This window comes from Podarcis filfolensis, assembly GCF_964270895.1.
Source record: "Podarcis filfolensis genome assembly, chromosome: 3".
NCBI classification, from domain to species: Eukaryota; Metazoa; Chordata; class Lepidosauria; order Squamata; family Lacertidae; genus Podarcis; species Podarcis filfolensis.
In genome coordinates, this window is record NC_139606.1 from 113,914,489 (window position 1) to 113,941,483 (window position 26,995).

Genomic DNA, 26,995 nt, shown 5'->3' on the forward strand with positions numbered 1-26,995 from the left:
TCGTGCTTTGGAAAACATCTTGTTGCCCCTCCCGCGATAAAAACGAAACAAAGCAACTATAGGCTTCGTTGGAAGACCCTGTTCCATGTTGGCTGAGGTCCAGAACTCAGGCGTCGCACCCCATTAAATGGCAATAGCCATTACACCCAGTAGTGATGTATGGAAGTGAGAGCTGGACCATAAAGAAGGCTGATCGCCGAAGAATTGATGCTTTTGAATTGTGGTGCTGGAGGAGACTCTTGAGAGTCCCATGGACTGCAAGAAGAACAAACCTCTCCATTCTGAAGGAAATCAGCCCTGAGTGCTCACTGGAAGGACAGATCGTGAAGCTGAGGCTCCAATACTTTGGCCACCTCATGAGAAGAGAAGACTCCCTGGAAAAGACCCTGATGTGGGGAAAGATGGAGGGCACAAGGAGAAGGGGACGACAGAGGACGAGATGGTGGGACAGTGTTCTCGAAGCTACCAGCATGAGTCTGACCAAACTGCGGGAGGCAGTGGAAGACAGGAGTGCCTGGTGTGCTCTGGTCCAGGGGGTCACGAAGAGTCGGACACGACTAAACGACTAAACAACAACAACAACAATATGAATAAACTGTGAATAATTAAAAAGATAAAAAACAGGGCATTTGATGTGCGGTGGAAGAAAAACATTAAAAACACACACATTAAAACATCGGGAAAGCGCAGGGCCGGATTTAGGTTTGATGAGGCCCTCAGCTACTGAAGGTAATGGGGCCCTTTATATGTCCAGCTGTCCTTTGTCAACAACAAATTGTCGCTGTTTTTTGTGTTGAATATATGCTATATGGAAATTTATGGACCTGATAGGTATCTAAAGCCATTTGCACATAACAAAATAGGCATTTTGTCAAAGTAATTGTTGAACTGAAATACAATTAAGTAGTATATTAACAGTGAAATAATTAAGCTGTAAATTAAAATTCATAACAAACTTAATAACGCAAACACATTGGCATTTGGCAATAACAAGAGTTAACTCTTTAGAAACACAAATTACAAAGACTCATAATCTAGTCTCTAGAAACTTGCTATAACAAGAAATAACAATTTTAGGTTTTATTTTATTTTTTATCTTACATTTTGGAAATGTACATCCAGGTGTTTTTTCCCCTTTAATTTTTTTGGGGGGTCCCCAAGAGAGTGGGGTCCTAAGCTATAGCTTGTTTAGCTTATAAATCCGGCCCTGGGAAAACGTGCAAAATAATGTTTTCATTGGTAGCCAAGCGGGGGCGATTGCGTTCCTTTGCTTTCGTCCGCCTTCCTTCCGCGCGCACCTCTTTGAGCTCGAGCCGCCACCTGCGCGGGCGCCACGCCGACGCCGCAGCCAGAGACGGTCGATCCCCGAGCTCCACGCGTCGCTTGCGAGGGGCGGGGCCTCCTCCCTGGCGGGACCGACGGCTCGGCGCTCGCCTCGGGAGACGGCCGAGCCTGGGCGAAGGTCCGGCGAAGACGATGGCGGCCAACCAACCGCCGCCCCCGAAGCCCTGGGAGAACCGGAGGCTGTGAGTGCTGCTGGGGGCGCTGAGGGGGGGGGCGCTTGTGTGGGAGGGAAGGCGGGAGAACCCCGCCGCCATTCCCTCCTCATCGGTTTATGGCTGTTAATAGGTTCCGCTCCAAGGAGGGGGCGGGGGGCGAAGGCACTCTGTACATGCTCAGGGGCCGCACTCCTCCAAGGTCGTGGAGTGGCCAAGGGTGGGGGAGGAGGATACTCAAAACAAACAGGTTCCGGGGCTCACTTGCCGCCCCGAGGAGTGGGGGGGGAGAGGCACTCTGTACATGCTCAGGGGCCACGCTCCTCCAAGGTCCTGGAGTGGCCAAGGGTGGGGGAGGAGGATACTCAAAACAAACAGGTTCTGGGGGCTCCAGGGAATCATTCCCCCCCCACACACCTTCTACCCTGAGGCCCCTGCCGGGTTTCAGCACCTTTCAGTGTTGGGTGGGGATAAGGGGTGGAGATGAGGGGTTTCTTTTCCACCCCACCAACACGGGATTCCTACATTGCAGGGGGTTGGACCATAGCTGTCAACCTTCCCTTTTTTTGCGGGAAATTCCCTTATTTCAGCGCCGTTTCCCCGCTGCTATCCCGGATTGTTAGATATCCCGTAGACAGGTGAGGCTGCTGATCCCTTATTTTCAAATGCAAAAGTTGGCAGCTATGCTGCTGATCCCTTCTTTTCGAGGCCACTGATCCCTTATTTTCAAATCTGAAAGTTGACAGCTATGGGTTGGACTAGATGACCGCCAGGGTCCCTTCCGACTCTGTTGTTGTTGTTTAGTCGTGTCCGACTCTTCGTGACCCCCTGGACCAGAGCACGCCAGGCACTCCTGTCTTCCACTGCCTCCCGCAGTTTGGTCAAACTCATGCTGGTAGCTTCGAGAACACCATCCAACCATCTCGTCCTCTACTGTCCCCTTCTCCTTGTGCCCTCCATCTTTCCCAACATCAGGGTCTTTTCCAGGGAGCCTTCTCTTCTCATGAGGTGGCCAAAGAATTGGAGCCTCAGCTTCAGGATCTGTCCTTCCAGTGAGCACTCAGGGCTGATTTCCTTCAGAATGGATAGGTTTGATCATGGGTAGGCAAACTAAGGCCCAGGGGCCAGATCCGGCCCAATCGCCTTCTAAATCTGGCTTGCGGATGGTCCGGGAATCAGTGTGTTTTTACATGAGTAGAATGTGTCCTTTTATTTAAAATGCATCTCTGGATTATTTGTGGGGCATAAGAATTTGTTCATTCCCCCCCCCCCCTTCAAAGTACAGTCCAGCCCCCCACAAGGTCTGAGTGACAGTGGACCGGTACCCTGCTGAAAAAGTTTGCTGACCCCATGATTTGATCTTCTTGCAGTCCATGGGACTCTCAAGAGTCTCCTCCAGCACCATAATTCAAAAGCATCAATTCTTCGGCGATCCTTCCAACCCTACGATTGTATTATTTCTCTTCCTCCCCCCTTCCATAGGGAAATATCCCCCCTCCCCCCCATCTGCTATACCACTTTTCATTCAAATGAATTGCATAGCGGCTTACAAACAATAAAGAATAACAGCACGATAGAACATCACAAATGCAGCATAAATAGTGTAGAATAATTAACATCATCAATGAGACAATTGCAGCCGATAAAACACTGCTAACGACATCTTAAAAACAAGCTGAACGTCACAACTGAAGCAAAAGTCATGTTATAAGATTAATAAATCAATGCAGCATTTATGATCTGTAGAACAATTTTAACAGCAACAAAATAGGAGCCTAAAAATAAGCTAAGCACTGTTCTGTTCATAAGGGGTGTCTTCAGCAAACTGGCCCCCTTTTCTTTTTTCTCACACACTTGGGGGGCAGGGAAGAGCAACAAGCCTCTTTCTTCTCCTCCTCCCCTTAATCGGGAGACATCCTCTCCCCACCCCCATAAAGGGGTGTATTCAGCCTTTCCCTTCTTGCTCCCACGCAATGCCCCACTTACTAAGGGGACAGGAGGTGGCAGGAGGGAGGCAGATTCCCCTACCTCGTACCTCTTTCATAAATAATTGCTTTATAAACTGCTAAGGAGGACCTCTCCTCTTCTCCCCCAGCCAGGCTCATCAAAGGGCCAGTATCCTGCATAGGCACCCACAATAACACAGACACACAAAAATAGGGAAGACATTGTCCTTCACCTGTCTGGTGCTGTCAGTGACATTAATGACATGAAGGGGCTTGGGGAAAGGTCGCGCACTTGTTTTCCATTGCTATTCTTTTTGAAAGGTTTCACTTTATGCTGCTTTGGGGTGCCACCTAATGTTTTAGGAGCTATGTGAATAATGGTTGTTATTATGATGATGTTTGTATTCAGTTTATGCTATCCTCACCTTGGACTCTGAATCGTGCACACCTTTTACAAGAGAGAGATAAGTGTGTGTTTGGACAAATAATGGGATATGTGGGTTAAAGCTCCATATAGATTACCCCTTTGGAACTTCGAATTCTTCAAATCCTTTTCGGAAATCTTAGGACTCAGTGCTAGGATGTATCCTATAAACTGGAATTGAAGAGTAAAAGGATAGTGTGTTTTGCAACGTGGTATTGTCCCACATCATACCCCTTTTATTATTTTGATTTTTCTTTCTTCATAGAATCATAGAATCTTTCAGTTGGAAGGGACGCAAGGGTCATCTAGACCAACCCCCTGCAATGCAGGAATCTCTGCTAAAGCATCCATGACAGATGGCCATCCAACCTCTGCTTAAAAACCTCCAAGGAAGGAGTCCATTACCTCTCGTAGGAGTCTGTTCCCCTGCCAAACAGCTCTTACTGTCAGAAAGCTTTTCCGAATGTTTAATCAGAATCTCCTTTCTTGCAACTTGAAGCCATTGATTCGAGTCCTACCCTCCAGAGCAGTAGAAAACAAGCATGCTCCCTCCTCTATGTGACAGCCCCTGTGATATTTGAAGATGGCTATCCTATCTCCTCTCAGTCTCCTCTTTTCCAGGCAAAACGTACCCAGCTCCTTCAAGCGCCCCTCATAAGGCTTTGTTTCCAGACCCTTGATCTTCTTGGTTGCCCTCCTCTGCACACCTTCTAGCTTGTCAGCAGCCTTCTTAAATTGTGCTGTCCAGAACTGGACACCGTATTCCAAGTACGGACTGACTAAGGCAGAATAGAATGGTACTATTACTTCCCTTGATCTGGACACCATACTTTTGTTGATGCAGCCTAAAATAGCATTAGCTTTTTTTTTTTTTGCTTCATCACACCGTTGACTCATGTTAACCTTGAGGTCCACTAAGACCCCTAAATCCTTTTTGCATGTACACACCACAAGACCTTGGCGTTACTGGTAGCCTTGAATTTTGCTCCACCATCTGCACTCTGGCGCTCAGGATGGTCTACCTCCTTGGGGAAATTTTCTCGGTGAATCAGCAGCAAGTTGTTGCTTGTGTTCTGCTGCAATTTAGTGTGGGTCTGACATTCTTCCCCACCTCCCTCCCCTTTCCCAACAAAATGGGTGTGTTGGCACAGGAGTTCCAAAGTGGTTAGCATTACTCCCTACTCCCGGCAGATTAGGGTTGCATAACATACCCACATATGTTGTGGTCCTGCCTACATGTAGGAGGAAGCTAAATGCAGTAGGACTTGATTTCTGGGTAAGTGCATACATCTGATCCGGAAAGATATTTTCTAGCGGCATTACGAGATCTCAGGAGCCATGTAAAAGTAAACACAAGTCACATTGGGACTTCCTGTAAGCTTTTACTGCTTGATATACTTCCTGTAAGCTTTGCTTCCTGTAAGCTTTTGCCGCTTGATATGCAGAAGCAACTTCCTCATGATCATTTTGTAAAATAGGAAGTGGGTGCTGATGGGCTAGCGCATTGGCTGTCAAAACAGCTACTGAAGGAAAGTCCATGGAGTCCCAGACACCTGAAATTAAGCAAGAATGCTGTTGGGACTGTAAAGTTAATAACTATCTTGTGATGTAGTTAATCATTCCAGATTTGCAAATAGCTGTCTTCCTGCTGTGTCCGCTAGCAAGGAAACCTAAAGCTCTTTTAGGCTGTGTATCACTGACATAGTATATGTCTGGGCAGGCTGGTTACTTGTGAGCAAGAAAATGTCATGGACCTATTTACAGGGTGGTAAAGGTAAAGGTACCCCTGACCGTTAGGTCCAGTCACGGACGACTGGGGTTGCACGCTCATCTCACTCTATAGGCCGAGGGAGCCGGCGTTTGTCTGAAGACAGCTTCCTGGTGACTGGGGGCGGCTGCCGAGACCAGTGAAAGACCTACATTGGCTCCCAGTACGTTTCTGAGCACAATTCAAAGTGTTGGTGCTGACCTTTAAAGCCCTAAATGGCCTTGGCCCAGCATACCTGAAGAAGTGTCTCCACCCCCATCGTTCTGCCCGGACGCTGAGGTCCAGTGCCGAGGGCCTTCTGGTGGTTCCCTCATTGTGAGAAGCAAAGCTACAGGGAACCAGGCAGAGTGCCTTCTCAGTAGTGGCGCCCACCCTGTGGAACGCCCTCCCATCAGATGTCAAAGAGATAAACAACTACCTGATATTCAGAAGACATCTTAAGGCAGCCCTGTTCAGGGAAGTTTTTAATGTGTGACATCTTAGCGTATTTTTGGTCTTTGTGGAAGCCGCCCAGAGTGGCTGGGGAAACCCAGCCAGATGGGCGGGGTACAAATAATAAATAATAATAATAATAATAATAATAATAATAATTATTATTATTATTATTATTATTATTATTCCGGGTCATGTGGCCAGCATGACTAAGCTGCTTCTGGCGAACCAGAGCAGCACACAGAAACGCCATTTACCTTCCCGCCAGAGCGGTACCTATTTATCTACATTCATACCTCGGGTTGAAGTGGCTTCAGGATGAATATTTTCGGGTTGCACTCCGCGGTGACCCGGAAGTAATGGAGCGCGTTACTTCCGGGTTTTGCCCCTCGCGCATGCGCAGACGCTGAAACTGACGTCACGTGCATGTGCAGAAGCGGCGAATCGCCAGACGCGCGGACGCAGGTTGCATTCGCTTCAGGATGCGAACGGGGCTCCGGAATGGATCCTGTTTGCATCCAGAGGTACCACTGTACTTGCACTTCCCATTTTATACAGTGAGCTATTTGGATTAAGAGACCACTTTTTTGTCCAAATAGCAATCCAGTGCATCAGCTGAGACTTCAGTTTTGAACCCAGGTTCCAAGGCTGTCCAATCAGTCTGTCCCTGCTGATATTAGTTGTGTCAACAGAACGTCCTCTGCCTCTTCCAGGCCATTTGGGAGTTGCAGCCTAGATTTGTTTCTGGTTTCAGCCACGTGCTGTGTAATCTGCATGGGCAGAGGCGGCAGAGGAGATTGGCAGTTTCGCAATTAACCTTTGACACGAACCTGCAGCTCTGGCCTCCGACTTGAAATGGTCGCGTTGTATAAAGTCACTCAGAGGACCTGAACCTGCGCCTGTTTACTAGAGAAAGAAGTCCCACAGGGTTCAGTGAAACCTACTCCCAAGTGAAAAGCAGAAAAGAGTATTGTGGCACTTTGAATCAGGCCCTGAAGATCAAGAGTCAGCATTAAATCTCCTCCCATCTCTACCAATATGGGGGTGTGAGGGAAACAGCTCTGTCTTGATCTTCAGGTATCGTTCAAGGGAGGAGAGGAAACACATTTCCTTTCCTCCCCATTGCAGTGCAGGACTAGTAGGAAGGGGACTTCTGCCCCCAGCCAAGGAATGTGATGGAGAGGAAGGCCCCTGACAGTTTGCAAAGGTGTATCACCTTCCTCTGGTGTGGTGCCATGCTAGACAGTCTTGGCATGCAGGAAATGAGATGTAGCACTCCCGAGTACTGTATTTTTTGCTCTATAAGACACACTTTTTCCCTCCTAAAAAGTAAGGGGAAATGTGTGTGCGTCTTATGGAGCGAATGCAGGCGCAGTGAGCCCTCTTGCTGTTCTGGCTTCTGGGATTCAGAATATTTTTTTTCTTGTTTTCCCCCTCCAAAAACTAGGTGCGTCTTATGGTCTGGTGCATCTTATAGAGCGAAAAATACGGTACTTTGTGATGCAGGAAGTGGTGTCTGATTTTGGGAGAGGGCTGGCAGACCACTGGGAATGGCTTCATGGGTCACAGGGTTTTTTTACCACCCTTGTTTTAAAAGACTAGTGGATTTTTAAAGTGTTCATGGGCTAGATCTCGCCGCATGAGATGCATTATCTTTGGCAGAGAGAATGCGAGAGATGTACACAGCGGAAAAAATGTAAACAAAGGGGCCTAAAGCCTGTGAAGTGTAAGCATAATAGCAGTCTTATGAATAGGCTGCTGCTCTTATCTTGCACACATTTGAGTGTTGTGTAGAAATGTCACCGACCTATTGTGCAGCTTGCATTCCATGGTCTTTTACACTCACTGTTTACAATCTCCCTCTTCTCTGTGTGTGTTTATATCTGCAGATTGAGAATGATGTAGGCTCTGGTCCACGAAGCTTACGCCATGAGTAAAACTTTGCATTTTTAAAGCGCCACCAGTTCCTCTTCTTACTGCAGACTTAACAGTGTTCCCGCTCTGGAATTTGTCTTCCTGCCTCCAAGCATGGTCACATCTACACAGTGGGCAGGATTCACAAGGACTTTCCTGTGTGCGAACGCGCTTTCCCCCATCTCCTCCCTCTCTGTGCCCTTTGGAACCCCTGAATTTGGCTTAGGGGTGGTCAGGATTGCTCCATCTGACAAGCTGCAACGCTTGAGCAGATGGAAAGTTTGTAATAGCACAATGTGGAATTCCACCCCATACATTTAAAGTGCAAGGTAAAAAGGTAAAGAGACTCCTGACCATTAGGTCCAGTCGTGGCCGACTCTGGGGTTGCGGCGCTCATCTCGCTTTATTGGCCGAGGGAGCCGGTGTACAGCTTCCGGGTCATGTGGCCAGCATGACTAAGCCGCTTCTGGCGAACCAGAGCAGCACATGGAAACGCCGTTTACCTTCCCGCCGGAGCAGTACCTATTTAAAGTGCAAGGCTTCCCCCAAATAATTCTGGGGGTTGTAGCTTACCCCTCACAGAGTTATAATTCCCAGCCTCCTTAGCGAACTACAATTCCCAAGATTCTTTGGAGGAAGCTGTGTGCTTTAAATGTATGTTGTGGAATGTGACCTAAGTGTTCACAAGATTACAGCCCAAACCTAGGAAACCTTGAAGCTTCAGATTTCAGTTCATACCTTCCGGGCACCCACAACAGCCAAGATTTTCTAAAGGCTGTTGCCTTTCAATAAACGATTTGAGCACATAAAATTGAACAGGTTGCTCATCCCCATAACTTAAGCTCCTTTTCTGTGGCGGTGAAATGTCTTTGGGTTTCACTGCTAATTAAAACAAGATGCTGTCAGAGCTGCCCAAGGTCCCAGCTCACAAAGGACCAACGCTGCTTCGTTGTTAAGTACAAAAGTCTTTATTGAAGTTCAGTTTCACTTCCAAAGCCGCAGCGCGCAGCTCTACGTCTCAACCGTTAGACCGCTGATGCTCCATCTGAGTCTCCTCCCCCTTGACACCAATTTAAGATTCTAGCCTTGCTCCACCTTTTCCGCTGCTCTTTCCTCCTCTGGGTCCGCCTGCCCGCCGGGGTCTCGCCCTTTCTAGCCTCCTCTGACGCTGATTCCCCTGAGCCCTCTCCCTCCCTCCTGCGGGCTTTAGGAGCTGGTTCCCCATCCGGGTCTCCTGCTGTCCCGCGCGCCTGCACATTTGAACTTGGCGCGCGCGCCCAGCCAGCAGCTTTCCTCCTGACCGTTTCACTGCTGCTGTCACTGCTTCCCCCTTCAGGGGGGCTAGCTGCAACTGACCTCCTTTCCGTTCCTCCACTCTCCGATGGAGGCGTGGTCAGCCCTGACTCCCTCTCTGGAGGAGACGCTGGCCCTGACACATGTGACTCCTCCCCCCCACTACGCTCTGGTGGGGAAACTGGTCCCGATCCTCCACTGCTGTTTTGGGGTTCCCCTCTGGCTCCTTGTCTCTGGTGCGTCCCCCCTAGGACCCCCCTTGCCCTGACCATCGGCGCCCCCTTCTGGGAATCTTCTGATTCGCTGGAGAAGCTCATGGAATCTCTCGGGCCACTGTCATACTCCCCTACGCTGCCCTCGGATTCTTCCCCTTCGCTCTCCAATTCCTCTCTCCCCATTGCTCCTGCTCCTGATTCCCTGCTATTGCAATATTCCGTTGCCTTAATTAAAACCTCCCTCTTGAAAACATTATGGTTTCATGTTTGCAAAATAAGACATTTTATTCCCTTGAAGAGCCTGCAACATAGTTTCATTAGTATTTTGCAAGTTCAAATTCCTTTGAAAATTCAGATTCCCAAATTCTTACATTGGACAAACCTCTATGCATGAAGTTGCAGATAACCTGTATTTTGATCAGAACAGATGCACACACTTTGTATTTTAAGAGATGTGTATTGATCTGCATGTTATGTGCCATTTTTTAAAATTTTGTTGCAAGTAGAGTAACCTGCTTTGTGTTAGAATGCCACAAGATATGTTTATGGCCATTAGCTTGGCATATTTATTACATTTAAAACAAAGTGCCTTAGTTTTGTACAAGCAAAATTGCAAATAGGACTCAGTTGTAGTCCACTTTCTTCTTAAAAGCTCAGTTTTCACCCAGACTTTCAGATCTTTCCCCAGGAGTGTTGGCACCCACAACAGGTTCTTTGCCATTTCAGCCACACCTTCCTCTGACCTTTCGAATCCTCCAGTGAGGCAATAAGTTGCCTGTTTCCAAATCGGTAAGCAGGTGTCTGTGTCACAGACATTTGAGGGGAGCGGTGGAAAGGTTGATAACAAGGGAGAGGCCAAGTCAAAAAAGGCAGCAGAATTGGCATACTTCTAGTTTCTCCAAATAGACCAAAGGTCTCCAAAAGAAAAGCAGCAATACACAAGCAATAAAGGACCTGAATGTCGCTCTTCGGGTGATGGCAGCATCTGCAGGGGCCCACATAGGCTATCCCTGCTGCAAGTGCAGAAACGCATTTTAGGATTTATTCCTTTGTGTGTCGTGTATATCCTTTTAGGCTTACCACTGGTGTTTCATGTGCGGGCTTGGGTGTGGGGTTCCACAATGACTGTTGATTTTCTACAGGTAGAGATGCTTTTGTTCTCCCCAGGGCTGTTGCATGATGCGTTGACTGAAGGCACGCATTTGTGATGGCTGTGAAAAGATTTGAGTGCAGGGCAGGGCACCTATCCGGAGTCCTTAAACCTCATAGGCAGCGAGGCTAAGCACAATTCCAATAGAAATGGACCACTGTGGAGCACAGCTGCTCGATTCCATTGTCACACTTGCATAAGCCCTTTGCTTTGCACAACCATATGCAGAGCAAAGCTTAAGGAGTCAAGGGGCTAAAGGGCTACCCCCAGATAACAGCAAGGCAGAGCATATCGGTAACATGCCCCACCGGGTGACTAAAGACAAATTCTGTTCCAAATTCAGACCTAAATCCCAGTTGGAATGGATAAAGGAAACCATCTTCACCCAAGACCAACAACCCCTTTTTCAAGCACTTTGCCTCGGAAGGGGATGTTTGCCACAGGCTTGCTGTTTTCAGAAGTGGCCTTGTTACAGCTTCCTTTAAAGAGCTGGAACCTCTTCCTCTCTTAAGGAGGCATTTTCTACCCAGCAGACATCCTCTCTCTGCCTCACAGCAGCTCATGCACATTCAGCTGAGAAGTATTCATCCCCAAACAACAGTTAGGTAATGCCTTTATTAGGACAGACTAATAAAACTTTATGAATTGGTCCTAATAAAGATGTTGCCATTCTGCTTCTGTTGAATGTCCATCCCTACCAACATTGGTTCAGCACAGCTGAACCACAGTCTTTGTTCAATATGAACTGTCTATTGAGATTCAACATTTTTCATGTGTCGAAAACCAGAGCAGAGGATCAGTGTGTGGGCTTGTTTTTTTGTAAGTCTAGTGTTTTAGCGATGCCTGAACCTGGGTCCAAAGAGCATAATTATAACATAGGCATAATTAATGTCAACTTCTAAGTATACACACTGTTTGGAAGGAGTGTGGGATGAGGGATTATTTTTTAGCATAAAACCGTCCCGTGTACTAACATTGAACTTGTGCGTTTTAGATCTGCAGATGTGGGAGTTAGTCAGCTGACGCGGCCCGGGCAGCCCACCCTCACCCGCGTGCCCCCTCCCATTGTTCCAAGGCCATCTCAACAGACTGGGAGCACGGCCCTGAGCTCTTTCAGGCCTTCGTACAGCAGCCCCTTCAGCTCAGGCTACGGCACGTACGGGAACTCCTTCTACGGAAGCTACAGCCCTTACAGCTACGGATATGGCGGCATGGGCTACAACCGGTTTCGGATGGACGACGTTCCCGCCAGCCGGTTTGTGCAGCAGGCCGAGGAGAGTAGCCGTGGCGCGTTCCAGTCCATCGAAAGCATTGTGCATGCCTTCGCCTCGGTCAGCATGATGATGGACGCTACCTTTTCGGCGGTCTACAACAGCTTCCGAGCCGTCTTGGATGTAGCCAACCACTTCTCCCGGCTCAAGATCCACTTCACCAAGGTGTTTTCGGCTTTTGCCTTGGTCAGAACTATACGGTACCTTTACAGGAGGCTGCAGCGGTTGCTGGGTCTGAGAAAGAATTCCGAAAATGATGATTTGTGGGCAGAAAGCGAAGGGACTGTGGCCTGTGCTGGCCCCGAGGAAAGGGCGGCCAACTCTGCAAAATCCTGGCCCATTTTCCTATTCTTTGCCGTTGTTCTCGGGGGTCCCTACCTCATTTGGAAGCTGCTGTCCACCTACACTGAGGACGAAACAGGTAAAGGAGTTGCTGTGATTGTGGGGATCCAAGCACTTTTACAAGTATTTCCCGGTCTATGCTGCTGGGCTGTGGGGTAAAGCGAGCAAGTGGCAACACAGAATCAGGTTTCAATGAATGACTATGAAGGCAACCTGAACTTTGCCCAGCTGTTGCGCAGGTTTTTGGTGAATTATATTTTCTAATGTGGAAAGCAAGCTTGTGTGTTATCATTGCTTCTCAAAAATATTTCCATCGTCTACGGAGAAAAGCATTGGCTGGCTTCATGGTTTTCCCCATGTTGTGATTTTTGCATAGCGTGTACACACACCTATCATGATTCACAATACACTGCCAGGTCAAAAATTATGAAACAGTGGTACCTCCGGTTGTGAATGGGGTCCGTTCCAGAGGTCCGGCTGTATCCCGAAGTTTTTGCAACTGGAGAGACAGTTTCTGTGCATGCGCGTGTGGCGGTAGACCACTTCTGTGCATGCGCGAGCGGCGAAACACTTCCGAGTTTGCCGCTTTCGCAACCCGAAGTTTATGTTACCCGAGGGTAACGTAACCCGAGGTTTCACTGTATAACAACATGGACTTCAAACCGGTTTTGGACGATATACAGTATTGATTTATCCCTCAGCCCTAGAGTACATGACAGTGTTACAAGCAAGTCCCCAGTAGTTACTATCAGCCTTCCAGATGGGTCCACAAAAGTTAGTGGCTTGCCTGGTTACAGACCTTTGCAGCCCAGTAAAAAATGTCCTCTCTTGCTGACCTGTCTCTTCACCTGGGATACTCCTTTGCCACAGGAGACCAGGCAAGCAGCAAATTTAGAGCCAACTAAGTTTCAAACACCCCCTTCTGCCCTCTTCAGCCTGGATTTTACCCTCCCCTCCCTTTTCTGCCTTATCCATAGGTCAGTGTTGTATTTGTAGTGAGGCAACCCTACTTCATGTGGGAAACCCTGGTTTAGCATACATTCACTTAATTTAAAAACGTCTAAGCTGCTTCATATTTAAGCATCTCTTTAAGCAGTGTGCAAATATACAGCAGGAAAATAACGAAGCAGCATAATAAAAACAGAGATACAACCTAACAACCAGTATTATAAAAGCACGCTAATAATAATAATAATAATAATAATCAGGAATTCAGTAATAACACGGTCTGATCTTCATGTTGTGTGGGAGAAGGGGATTTTTTGTGTGATTGTAGGTAGGATTAATAATGATTAATGTGGGAGGCAGATGGGGAAAATGATAGCAAGCTGAGGTTCTCAAGGAATCTGTGACACATATATTACTGCAGAGTTCTACAGTCTTGGATAGTAGCCAAAGGGGAAGTGAAATAACAATAAAATAAAGAGAAATAGGGCCTTTTGCCACAAACCAAATGGCAGGCACGTTAAGTGTTAAGCTCGTCTTTTACCTGGTGCTTAGATGCTCTTTACACCCCATCCCAAGGGTAGAAGTGATTTGTCTCAGAACAGGAATGCACTATAACATGACAGGCCTCTCTGGTTTTCTGCAGTGAGTGTGAGTTCGCCATATGCTCTTACCACCACCCTGAAACGAAAGCTCTGCCCCCTCCAACCAGCCATGCAAACAATGTTCATCAACAAATATTCTCCATCAACAATCCTGCCTATTGCAAACACTAACTGCAATTTATTTTAAAAGCAACACTTTATTTAGTGTTTATTTATTTCTTGCTTGCTTTTGTGTTTGTCTTGTTTAAAGTTTGAAGCAAGCTGTCTACAGCCAGCAATACGTTTGAGTTGATAGAAAACAAAAACATTTGATGCCATCCTCTCTTAATACCCGTGGCATTTCTCATAATTTAGGAAGGCACCGTTTTCAACCTGATCTCATAACTGGAGATGTCATTGCATTGCACTTTGCTCAGCGATGGCAAAGACTGGACTGGGAATTTGTAGTTCAGCTGTCAGCTACTTTCATGGCTGTACAGAGAACCTAACCTCCGGTCTCGCATGTCCCACTCTATTCCAAGGCCACAGCGCTATGCTTGGTGTTATATGTGGCTCCTGCCAAGAGATTCTAAAGGAGGGTGAGAAGAGCAGGTTTAGATACTGTGCTTCCCTAATTTCAGCTTTGAGGAGGGAGGGAGGAACAAATCTTGCTTTTATGTACCAGTATAATGAAAAGGGAATTTAGAACATGTTCCAATGTCTAGTGAATGTTCATTATGAGCACTCTGAAATTTGAAATGCTTTGCTGGGAAAAGGTTTTGAAGGCGTAAAACACTTAAGTACAGTGGTACATCGGGTTACATATGCTTCAGGTTACATACGCTTCAGGTTACAGACTCCGCTAACCCAGAAATAGTGCTTCAGGTTAAGAACTTTGCTTCAGGATGAGAACAGAAATCGTGCTCTGCCGGCGCAGCAGCAGCAGGAGGCCCCATTAGCTAAAGTGGTGCTTCAGGTTAAGAACAGTTTCAGGTATAGCACATACAAGTTAAGCACTTTAATTTGTGTGCACCCTGGCCTTCTGCTAAGAGGTTCAGTCAGGTTTGGAAATCGCTTCTTGGTTGGTTGCCTCTGGCAAATTGAGATTGTCTCCAAACAACCACTTAAAAAAAATTCTCTCTTTCTTTGTAGCTCACAAATGACATACATCAGTTGTGTGTGTACATTTGAGCTTTCCTGTTAGCTTTTGAACTTATTTATGAGTCTGAGAGGTTTCAGCCTTGGCACAACAACTAAGGGACTTGAATTAGGGCAGCCTGAAAGTTGATAGCTTGGCTCATGAGCTGTGTAGCAGAGTAGGGAATTGAACTGGGTTTCCTGTACCCCTTGCACCATACTGACTCTCAAAGATTGTTCTCTAAGAGACTGTACTGATACAGCAGATTTATGTTGACTTGTTTATCCCTTGTTCTGTGGAACAGTTTCTAGCAATTGGGCAAGTGGAGAGGATGATCATGTTGTTGGGAGAGCAGAATATGATTTCAATGCTGTTTCGGAAGAAGAAATTTCTTTCCGTGCTGGCGAAATGCTAAAACTGGCACCCAAAGGTAAGATGGTTTTGATTCATTGTGATTTCCCACTACCAGATATTTCAGTGCAGTATCTAGGAAAACGGAAGAACATTTACCCTCTCGACCTAACTGTATGTTAAGGGACAGTTTGAAAACTTCAGGGGCATTTTGTTTGTCTAACAGGAAGCAGTGCCATTTCTTGCATATGGTTACTTGTTCCATAGAAATACCTACATCTGCAGTCTTTAGATTTGTTGTATAACTTGTGTCAATGTACTCAGACTCAGTATGCAACTAGAGTTGACTGGTTTAATATATTGTATGAAGTTTCTGAAAGCTACGCTTCACTGTTTCTGTTAATGACATCTGCTAGTCCTTTTCGAAATCTTGACATTTCAGAGTCATTGGTTTGGTCATTGAACTGTTTTATTAATCATTACGTCTCGAGTGTGCTCTTCAGATTGGTTTTCACTCAAGTCTCAAGGTTTGAGAAGGTCACACAAAATCTAAACGAACTGGTCTTTGCAGAATTCTCCAAATACTTTCAACAACTCAGTTATCTGTTCATGGGATCCTCTGCTAACCTCTCATGTCTGTCTTCCTTTTTTCTCGCCAGAACGACAACCCAAAATACGTGGCTGGCTCTTGGCCAGCCGTGATGGCCAGACAACAGGACTTGTTCCAGCTAATTATGTCCGAATACTTGGCAAAAGGAAAGGAAAGCGAGCCGTAGAGCTGGAGAAGGTTACTGAGCATGAGCCGGCACTCAGCAACGCCACTTTGATCCCAGGAGCCACAGCTTCCGACACCCTGGAAGAGCAAGAAGCTGCCTTTGAGTCTGTTTTTGTAGAAAATAATAAAGTTCCTGTCACATCCAGCTCTGCTGTGCTTGGTGGAGACAAACAGGACCTTTGATGCATTTATCAGAGTAAGCCTGTGGTGGTCACAGTAATTCTTATAGGGTAGGCATTCAGTAGTGATGTAGCGGAACACTGTTGTTGACGGTATCCAGGTACTTGCTGTTCACACCTGGTATAGAGTCATTGGGAGGGATGTTTTCAGTCTAAGCCTGTGCTTGGTTCTTTTGGCATTGAACAGTTGTGTTAAGCAGGCTAGCATCCATTTCATTATCTCAGGCGTGGGTGAGTTTTGGAGTGCAGGAGACTTGGCACCTTGTCCTGTTCAACGGAAGGAGCTGGGCTGAGAGGTTCCACAGGCAGCTATCTGCTTTGAAGTCCTCCTCAGGGACTGAATACAGCATCATTGTGGCAGTTCCAAGAAAGAACATGTTTTAACCAAGTCTTCACACATAGTGCAAGGTTGGTTTTCTTTCCCTCCTTACACCCAGTTTTTGTGAGATGAAGAATCTCTGGCTCATGGGGATATCAGGAAACCTTTTGGGGGGAGGTGAATTAATACTTCCATAAGTTAGTAGTTCTGTATGGAAGGCACTTTAGAACTGACAGCAAGCCTAGTTAATTGTAGTTCCAAGATGTGAGGCGACATGTGCTTGATCCTCTTTTCATAGATAGGCTTTCTACTCTGAGCTTTGCTCCTTTGTGCTGCCTTAGACCCCTGTGCTTGAAGCTTCATTCATTCTTCATGTCATTCTTTGCCTGGACTAGTAGGCAATTGCTCTTTAACTAGAAATACTGCACCACTTTTTCTTCCAGTTCAAGGTTGTGACATCTGTGGCTCTGCTTCTTTCCTGTCAACTGCAAGCTGATCTATCAAGAATACCTCACTGAGGCTCAAACTGCATGTGACAGCAGATCTGTATGTTTTAAACCCAAATCTGCCACTATTACATGCAGTCTCAGCTTCAGTGTTTAGTAAATGTAATATATAAATCTGATTTTCTCATCCCTTACAATTGCAGGTATGAGCTGATAGTCATCCTTTGGCATCGCTCTACTAAGGATGCTAAACTTTGCTTCTATAAAGGTTGAGATGTTACTTTACAAAGCCGGACTGACATGAAAATGAAACTTGTTTTCTGAAATCATGTTTGCTACTGTATTGATGCCACACTATTCTGAATAGTGAGATAAAAATCCAGGTTGATTCTGGGAAGATGTGATAATTGATAAAACTAATTTCAGGCTGCAATTTCTTAAAGTGGTAAACCAGAGCTCTACAATTTCTGTAGCAGCTATGAACTCCCAGTGTGACACAACTCATATTCATCTTTGTAGACTGTTTTAAAATAAAATACTGAGTCTGACACAAGTGCATCTTGGATTCTGTCAATCTTAAATCACAACCCTTCTATAGAGTACCTGAAGTTTCACTACATAGCCATTAATGCACATGGTCCTCTGGTGCCCATGTGAGGTTATAGCTGCTCTGGGTTACGGAAAATCAGGATGAGATTTCTGGATAGACCAGCTGCATTTTTATTGTTTTACTTTAATTTAAAAAGAAAAAAAACTTACATCCTGCCAGTTTTCAAAAAGGAATCCAAGGTGGCTTACAGCTACAAAAACAACAAGCAATATAAAAACGAAAACCACAAGATACATTAAATTGCCATCATCATAAAACAGCAATTAGCACAGGAAGCAAAAAATCCCTGTATGTAACAACCCATAAACAAGATTAGGTAAATAGAGACACCACTTGTGCACCCCATACAAGACAGATTACGCAACATGGAAATCCAAGGGCACTTCAGATTCTTCTCTGGTTGAGTGCAAATATGGCATCTCTCAAGATCCTGCCTCAGCTCCTAGGAGTGGCCATCCTGGGAAATAAGCCTTGGAACAAGCATACACACCTGACCCAAGTTGTTCGCATGTCTATGGACTGATCTCTTTCGATTTGCAGTCCCTCTGCACAGAAAAAGAAGGGGGGGGAAATGGGGCGGTTGAAATGTACTAGGAAAGTTATCTTCACATGTAATACTTCAAGATTTTAACTAAATATTTGCTTCCCTCCCCCCCCCTCAAAAAACTCCAAGCCTATTGAAAAATAAAAGTGGCTAGGGTTGGTAGTGGGAAAATGTTCCACATTTTCATTAGACTTACACTTTGTGAGATCTAAATGTTACAGATTATTTTTTTCCAGATAATACTGTAGTAGAATCAGCAGGTTGAAAAGTGTTTTGCTTAAAAAGGATTCATTATTGATTTACTAAATTTCCAGACAGGTCCTAAATGTATTCACTTAGAAGGAGGTCCTACTGAGTTTGATGGGGCTTGTCCCGGGAAGTAGCCTTGGACTGCAGTCTTTACTTTATACTCGCTTGAACTATACTTAACAAACTGTCATATCTATGCATATTGAACTTCAATAGATAAGTATGTATAGCGGACCTTGACTCTGACACTTTGACTCTGCTTGTTTTATTGGTGCCAGAATGAAAATTGATGTAAACAACCTACTGTAGATATACTAAAGGTTTTATCATGCAGTTGGATTAACCTTGATGAATCTATTAAATGCCGTTGAAACTTGACTGCAGCACTGTTTTTCTTAATTCACACTGAAATCACAATACAGTTGAGTGAAACTGGGGCTATGGGAACATTTCAGGTAGAAAAGTGGTTTTTGATGTTTCCCTTCTGCTCTGTAATCTTATAAGTTGAGGAAATGGCTGTATGGGTGGGTGGGCTTTTTTTGAGAGTGGGGGATTTTATTTTAGTCACACCTGTGGAACAGATAAGGGAATGTGTCCTGTTGTGTGTGGGGCATCAGAATGCGCTTCTCCCCGCTGCCTGCCCCGCAAGCTCCAGGGACAGCTGGGAGGCGCAGCGCGTCTCCCCGCTGTCCCCGGACCTGATCTGAAGGCGGGCGGCGGGGAGAAGAGCGCTTCTCCCCGCTGCCTGCCCCGCAAGCTCCAGGGACAGCTGGGAGGCGCAGCGCGTCTCCCCACTGTCCCCGGACCTGGTCTGAAGGCGGGCGGCAGGGAGAAGAGCGCTTCTCCCCGCTGCCTGCCCCGCAAGCTCCGGGGACAGCGGGGAGGCGCAGCGCGTCTCCCCGCTGTCCCCGGACCTGGTCTGAAGGCGGGCGGCAGGGAGAAGAGCGCTTCTCCCCGCTGCCTGCCCCTCAAGCTCCGGGGACAGCGGGGAAGCGCAGCGCGTCTCCCCGCTGTCCCCGGACCTGGTCTGAAGGCGGGCGGCAGGGAGAAGAGCGCTTCTCCCCGCTGCCTGCCCCGCAAGCTCCGGGGACAGCGGGGAAGCGCAGCGCGTCTCCCCGCTGTCCCCGGACCTGATCTGAAGGCGGGCGGCAGGGAGAAGAGCGCTTCTCCCCGCTGCCTGCCCCGCAAGCTCCGGGGACAGCGGGGAGGCGCAGCGCGTCTCCCCGCTGTCCCCGGACCTGGTCTGAAGGCGGGCGGCAGGGAGAAGAGCGCTTTCCCCCGCTGCCGGCACCACAAGCGCCTGGGGGGAAAATAAATTTTTTTCCCTTTATTTCCCCCCCAAAAAACTTGATGCGTCCTATGGGCCGGTGTACAAAGGTGATGGTTGTTTTGGAGTCGCAGAGTACAAAGGCCACTAAAGATTAAGCTCCTCTCGACTCTGAAGTTAATAATGCAACTTGAGGGAATCACAAAATGCTGTTTTATGCATGCCTAATAAAACACAAATTCCAAGATGGATTGTTTGCTTTTTGGTAAAAAAAAAATTGTTTTATCAGTTCCATAAATGCATAGGAGAAACCTAGCCAAACAACACACAAATTGCTGCCACATAACAAGGTAGAGAACATACAAATGTTTTATGGAAGGTTGTTTTTTTAAATAATATTGCAGTAGATGCCGAAGCACGTTTTCCTTCTCTCACCTTTTTTGCATTGAGTTCTTTTTCAAGTTTTGTTTTGAGAATGTGTGATTTCTCCATGAATTTATTTATTTCTCTCCTGAGTTCATCTGTCTGTTGTTGATGTTCCCTGCAAGAAGGAAAACAAATTCCATGAGGCAGTTTCATTACAGTAAGGACAAGTCATTTATTGTTGTAATAGAGTTATTTATTAAGAAAAGCCCTTCTGGATCAAAGGTCCACCTAGCCCAACATCCTTTTTTCTACAGTAACCAAGCAGATAATAGAACCGTACCCTCCAGAGCGGGAGAAAACAAGCTTGCTCCATCCTCCATGTTATACCCTTTAGATCAGGGTTTCCCAAATTTGGGTATCCAGCTGCTTTAAATACAGTATTTTTTGCTCTATAAGACTCACTTTTTCCCTCCTAAAAAGTAAGAGGAAATGCGTGTGTGCGTCTTATGGAGCAAGTGCAGGCTGCGCAGCTATCCCAGAAGCCAGAACAGCAAGAGGGTTGCTGCTTTCACTGCGCAGCGATCCCTCTTGCTGTTCTGGCTTCTGAGATTCAGAATATTTTTTTTCTTGTTTTCCTCCTCCAAAAACTAGGTGCATCTTGTGGTCTGGTGCGTCTTATAGAGCGAAAAATACGGTATTTGAAGATGGCTATATCTCCTCTCAGTCTCCTCTTATGAAGAAGATCCTTAATTTTATGATTCATGAAGAGCCTCCCTGTGTAACAGCTGATGTGTGATCTTATGATACAGTGGTACCTTGGGTTACACACACTTCAGGTTACAGACTCTGCCAACCCAGAAATAGTACCTCGGGTTAAGAACTTCGCTTCAGGATGAGAACAGAAATCGTGCTCCGGCGGTGTGGCGGCAACGGGAGGCCCCATTAGCTAAAGTGGTGCTTCAAGTTAAGAACAGTTTCAGGTTAAAACGGACCTCTGGAACGAATTAAGTACTTAACCCAAGGTACCACTGTACTTTGAACTGTATATAATTTTGATTCTACCATATAAATAGTCTGCAGGTTTGAGGTTCCGTAAGCAGTAAATCCAGTGCTATTTGGCAGTCTTATGCCCCATACTATAAATGAATGAGCAGAAAACTTAGCCTGCTACCCTGCACAGAAAGAAGCTGTTTGAATAATCCATTGATTTCAATGGGATTAAAGACAGTCTGTTAGTAGGGATGGCAGCTTTAGTTAAAAGACTGCAAGATTAGAATCATTTGAGGAGATCCTGCTTTCAGACATTTGAACACCGTACCGGGATTTTTCTTGGAAGGTACCAGAAATATATTGCTTTATCTTGAGAATATTTTCTTCTCTGTGCCTTATATCAGCCTCGCTCTGTTTTTTCATTTTGAGCACCAGCTCTGCATGCTACAAAAGGAAGCAAGCGACATTGCAGTGTGATTACTAAATACTGAGGGATACATTTAGTGTGAAAAATGTTTATTTTCCAGATAAGGTTTTAATGTCTATTAGAATGAAATAACAGTAACCTAAAAGAGCAACAAATTATGCCTGTTTTCCTTGGTGACAAACCTGTGTTTCTTGCTCCTGAATTATTTTTCTGTAACGTGCTACAGTTTCATCAAGCAACTGGCTCTGCTCCTTGACTAAATGTTCTGATTCTTCCAGTCGCCTTTCAGTCTCTTTCTGGTGTTCTTTTTATAATTCTATTGCTGTTCTATACTCAGTAGCCTGTTAAAATAATAATAGTAATAATAATAATATTCAACCCAATTATACTATAATCCTGTATTTGCTTATTCAGAAGAAAGTCCGTCAAATCCTTCCTCAAAACAATGTGCTAGTTTCATTCCTGCTTCTGTAACTAATCCTAGGTACAATAATAGAATCATAGAGTTGGAAGGTACCTGAGGGTCATCTAGTCCAACCCCCTGCAATGCAGGAATCTCAACTAAAGTGCCCATGACAGATGGCCAATAAATACATATTGTTATAGGTTGTGGAGGGTGAAGAGCCTTGTGATTCTCCGCCTGTGAAGTTAGAATCTACATTATGAAACCTGGTGTACCGGTCAAACAAGTTCCTTGGGTGGCTTCACCAGCGTCTTAAAGAGTTCTAAGAAGAGAGGTTTTGCAATAGTGGCAACTGCTGATGCTTCCAGGAGGGGAGAAGGCACCTGGGTAAATGCCCAAAGGAGAACAAAGGGCCAAGATAGTTAGTTTTTTTATTTTTCTGTGTTGAACCCAAAGCTAAGCCCCTTTGCAGGTCATCTCTAGGAAGTTAGTGAAGAGGAAAGATCTATTAGAGTGTTATTGCTGTGATCCCTTCCATCCTATGCTCAGTTTGTATATAGGTAAAGTTAAAGGTCCAGTCGTGGCCGACTCTGGGGTTGCGGTGCTCATCTCGCTTTACTGGCCGAGGAAGCCAGCGTACAGCTTCTGGGTCATGTGGCCAGCATAACTAAGCCGCTTCTGGTGAACCAGAGCAGCGCACGGAAACACTGTTTACCTTCCCACTGGAGCAGTACCTATTTATCTACTTGCACTTTGACGTGCTTTCAAACTGCTAGGTTGGCAGGAGCAGGGACCAAGCAACGGGAGCTCACCCCGTCGCGGGGATTCGAACCGCCAACCTTCTGATCAGCAAGCCCTAGGCTCTGTGGTTTAACCCACAGCGTATATAGTTGTATATAGAAGTCTACAAAACCACATATCCTAAAGGCACCACAGTCTTTTGCTCCAAGGAAACGGAACCCTGGGTCCCCCAGGAGTCTCTCACTGCTCGGAGAGTAGGGTGCATGCAACAATATTCTTTTCCTGCAGGCTCTGGCTTGCACATGGATCTCCTTTGCCTGAAAAAGCTGCTGTAGAAAAGTAAATGCAATTAAAACTCCTTTGCACACACAGATTTGTTCTCCTGAAGCAAATGGAGTAGTCTGTGTTAGGCCTATGCACAGATCCCTGCCCCCGCCCACACACTAACTTGGGTACCACCTGCCCTGTCCTGGATTCAGCCCCGAATCAATTCAGGGGTGGGGTTAATGGTTTAGTTAGTGTTTCCCCCCTCCCACCTCACCCCAAGACCAGGAGGGTGCAATCCTGCAGAGTGCTGCTTACAGGTGCCTTCTCTGCACACAAGGGGCTCTAGAACACAACGCGTTTTTAATTACAGCATTTCCACATTTATCAAATGAGGTTCCATGTTTTCAACAAAATCATTTGGAAGCTAAGTCTTCACTCCACATCTAAAGATCAATAGAGAAGAGGCTAGGCAGTACTTGTCATTGAGAAAGTCCTGTCTATAAACAGCCCAATTCTATGCATGTCTACACAATTAAGTCCAAACAACTTCAAATGGAAATTACTCCTAGGGAAGTGTGCACAGCATTTCAGAGTATGATGTTTAGATGAAATCTGAGAACCCAAGATGTTTTAGATGCACAGCAAAACTGCAACACGTGAATGTTACAAACAAGTATTTGAAAATACATTATTTAGATATAATCCTCAGATTTGCTGTGTCTTCTCGGTCTCTAGCTGTTATGATAAAGATAATGGGGATTATAATTGTTTTTGTTATTAAATTTAAAAAAGTTGAGTGGAAAATAAGGTGATATTCTAAAAGGAATGTTAAGAGATTAGGATTTGCTGAATTAACAAATCGAACTAGAGAACAAGAAGGGGAGGTATGAGGAAGTCAAAGAAACATGTGATTGAAAAACTGTTATTGAAACTGAATTGTTTTTAATCTTTTTCTTTTTCTTTTTCTTTTTGTGTTTATATAAAATTGGAAAATTTAATAAATATTCATTTAAAAAAAAACAGATTTGCTGTGTCTTCTCAAGGAAAAGTGGATTATTGAGCCTCTGGTGAGCTGCCTGCCATATTTGATGGTTAGGCTAAATTTGGCTTGATGGGGTCACATGTTGTATGGGTTTGATTTAACGCTTCAGTGTCATAAATCAGTGAATCTGAATTTACAATACCTGGTCTTTTATTATTTTAGTTAATCTTGATATTGATGACTCCTTTTCTTTTAGAATACCTTTGAGCTGCAGGTGTTTCTTTTGCAGAGCTTTAAACTTTTCCAGAGAATTGTTCTCTTCGCCTAAGGATGCCTGTATGATAATAAAATATGCTTGTTGAATTATGGTTAATACAAATGCAAACTGAACTAGAAATTGTTTTCATGCCCCCTAGTGGTTACAACTAAATTAAGAGCACAAATGTGGTTGCACGGCAGATTTGTATAACAGTGTTATAAAATTGGCAGTTTTATTTTCAATTTATTTCCTAGTGATCTCTTGCATGAAATTTGGCCTTTTAATGGTTGTTGCACACTTCGTTGACAGTTTTAATCGAGCTATCTACTATGACCCCAAGGTATAGTGCATGTGCGTGAAATTAAAGATTTTTTTGCTCCAACATGCATCACTTTACACGTTTACACTAAATTGCATCTGCCATTTTATTGCCCATTCTCTCAGTTTGGAGAGATCTTTTCAGAGCTCTTTGTAATCTCTTTTTGTTTTAACAACCACGAACACAAATTTACGGTCATCAGCAAACCTGGCCACATCACTGCTCACTCATAACTCTACATCATTTATGAACTAAAGTTAAAAAGCACAGATCCTTGGTGGATTCCACTTTCTATTTCTCTCCATTTGGAGAAATGTCCATTTATTCCTACTCTTTGCTTCCTGCAACTTAAAACGATTCCTGATCCACAATTAGACCTCTCCTTTTACTCCTTGACTGCTAAGCTTACTTAGGAACTTTTGGTGAGCTACTTTGTCAAAGGCTTTTTGAAAGTTCAAGTACACTATGTCAACCAGATCACCTCTATCTAAATGCTTGTTGTCACTCTCAAAGAATTCTAATAGGTTTGTGAGACAGAACTTTTTCTTGCAGAAGCCATACTAGCTCTGCTTCAGTAAGGCTTGTTCTTCTATGTGCTTGTTTATTTTATCTTTAACAATACTTTCCACTAGTTTTCTAGGGACAGGCATTCAGCTAACGGGCTTGTAATTTCCAGGATTCCCCCGGATCCTTTCTTAAGAATTGGTGTTACATTGGCTACTTTCCAGTTCTCTGGTATGGAGGCTGATCCAAGGGGCAATTTACATATTTTTGTTAGATCAGCAATTTCACATTTTAGTTACTTGAGAATTCTCAGGTGGATGCCGTCCAGACCTGGTGATTTGTAGGTTTTTATTTTGTCTATTATTTTGGCTGGAACTTCATATTTTGTCATCTCCGTTCTGTAACAATCCCTTCCTCTGTTCTCTGAAATCATGACTTTGTTCATTCATTTTTTACCAAACAGCCAGATAATGTAATTTCCATATAGCTGTCTTCTAGTGTTTTCTGTGCATTCCTTCCATGTTTCCCAGACCTGATTTGTGGCAACTATGTTGGTAGCAAACTGTAATTACAGCTTCAGCTTACCGGGGTGGACAGAGAAAAGCACTGCTAAGGCTTTTCAGGACTTCTAAGCCCTTAAACACCTCCTTTCTTCAGATTCAATCCATTTTATTGCTCCCTATTGATTATAGCCTGTGTTTGATCATCTTGACATTACTGGCTTCCGTTTTTAAATCCTACGTATACCACCAAACATGCACAATGTCACCTCTTGTTGTTTTTTATGTGCCAGAATATTCTAATAAAGAACGGTCACTATTTCAAAATATATCACCCTGTGTTGATTTCAGCTTTAATCTATTCTATCTCATCTGTTCTTGTGAATTATATAGGGGACCTATATGGGTGAGTTAATTTTGTTGTTGTTGTTGTGTTCTAAGCGGAGAGGAGAAATCTCGCATGCACTTTTTGTCTTACCATAGGGTCGCTCCCAACTTTCCTGCTTCTCGTTTCTTGATTTCCAGTTGCCACACCGACTGCGCCAGGTGTAACTCTTGGTTTGATAGCCCTGTCTGTAAGAAGTGATCCAGGAGTGCAATGTCTGAATGGTTCGTGGTCTTTAAAGCCATGTCCTCTAACTTTCAAAGCTTGGGATTTCACATGGGTCATTTTCTCAGGTGTCTGCTCTCAGGTAGGCTTACCTATATGTAGAAAAGTAAACAGATGTGGAAAGGTGCAGTATAAATGGATAAAACAAATACATTCACAACATTCTGTCGGTTACACTGTAGTATGCACAGATGGAGAACTTGTGGCCCTCCAGATGTTATTGGATTCCAGCTCTGATCAGCCTCAGGGGTGATGGGATCTGTTCTCTGGTGGGCCAAAGGGTCCCCATCCCTGCTCTAGGATGACCAAAAAACAGAAGCTACCTAATGTCAACTATGTCACTTGCTTTTTGAGGGGCTGTGTGGAGGGTAGGGAAAAGCAACATTGCTTAGTAAGCAAAATGTAATAGTCATAGCTCGGGTTACAGACGCTTCAGGTTGCGTTTTTTCGGGTTACGGACTGCCGAAACCCAGAAGTACTGGAACGGGTTACTTCCGGGTCTCAGCGGTCGTGCATGCGCAGAAATGCTAAATCGCGCCTTGCGCATGTGCAGAAGCGCCGAATTGTAACCCACGCGTGCGCAGACGCGCCACTGCAGGTTGCGGACGTGCATCCCGCACGGATTACGTTCGCAACCTGAGCGTCCACTGTAAATAAATAAATATATGTATAATATATATATTATTTATATATTATATGTGATTAGATTATATATATATATATATATATATACACACACACACAATGAAATCATACATATAATTATATGAAATGACTTGACGTCAACAGACGGAGGTTGTTCTGCGAGTGACGTCACGCCGCAGGTAAGGTGGGCCCGGGTGACGTCACGACCAAGCACACGTGGGGGGGTTTCGCGGGAGAGCCCGTCCCGTTACGCTCTCTTTTCCCTTCCCCGCACAGCTCTCGCCTTCCTCCCTTCTTCCAGTAGGCCCGATGCCGCCGGTTGCT

The 26,995-nt window shown here is 45.2% G+C and overlaps 2 protein-coding genes and 1 long non-coding RNA gene across 4 annotated transcripts in view; 2 read left to right on the plus strand and 1 right to left on the minus strand.

Moving 5' to 3' along the window:
- Nucleotides 1–1,379: 1,379 nt before the first annotated feature.
- PEX13 (peroxisomal biogenesis factor 13) lies at nucleotides 1,380–18,769 on the plus strand. Of its 2 annotated transcripts, XR_014545850.1 has the most exons (5): nucleotides 1,383–1,526; nucleotides 11,633–12,330; nucleotides 15,223–15,348; nucleotides 15,929–16,309; nucleotides 16,351–18,769. XR_014545850.1 is itself a non-coding variant. In XM_083605427.1 (4 exons), exons 1-4 carry the CDS (start codon nucleotides 1,477–1,479, stop codon nucleotides 16,225–16,227), a joined length of 1,173 nt encoding a protein of 390 aa, XP_083461553.1. In that variant the 5' UTR covers nucleotides 1,380–1,476; the 3' UTR covers nucleotides 16,228–18,769. The 2 variants fall into 2 exon arrangements, 1 of the variants encoding a protein (XP_083461553.1); XM_083605427.1 differs by having other exon boundaries at nucleotides 1,380–1,526; nucleotides 15,929–18,769.
- On the minus strand, nucleotides 9,754–26,912 carry LOC310758788. The gene is made up of 9 exons (XR_014545904.1): nucleotides 26,783–26,912; nucleotides 25,895–26,118; nucleotides 24,037–24,168; nucleotides 21,624–21,782; nucleotides 21,343–21,458; nucleotides 20,094–20,199; nucleotides 14,783–18,143; nucleotides 12,685–14,607; nucleotides 9,754–12,469 (listed from the first exon to the last, which is right to left on the minus strand). It is a non-coding gene; the product is annotated as an uncharacterized lncRNA (long non-coding RNA).
- The window catches only part of SANBR (SANT and BTB domain regulator of CSR), a 38,558-nt gene continuing 38,442 nt past the window's right edge, over nucleotides 26,880–26,995 (plus strand). The window contains exon 1 of the mRNA XM_083605134.1: nucleotides 26,880–26,971. The gene's annotated coding sequence lies outside the window, so the exon portion shown is untranslated. The remainder of the gene's footprint in view (nucleotides 26,972–26,995) is intronic.

What these genes read in the sequence shown, in the direction of transcription:
- PEX13 (XM_083605427.1), top strand. Translation starts at nt 1,477, where the DNA reads ATGGCGGCCAACCAACCGCCGCCCCCGAAGCCCTGGGAGAACCGGAGG. An exon ending in CCCTGGGAGAACCGGAGGCT is followed by an intron (nt 1,527 to 11,632) that starts GTGAGTGCTGCT and finishes TGTGCGTTTTAG; the next exon opens with ATCTGCAGATGTGGGAGTTA. An exon ending in GCTAAAACTGGCACCCAAAG is followed by an intron (nt 15,349 to 15,928) that starts GTAAGATGGTTT and finishes TTTTCTCGCCAG; the next exon opens with AACGACAACCCAAAATACGT.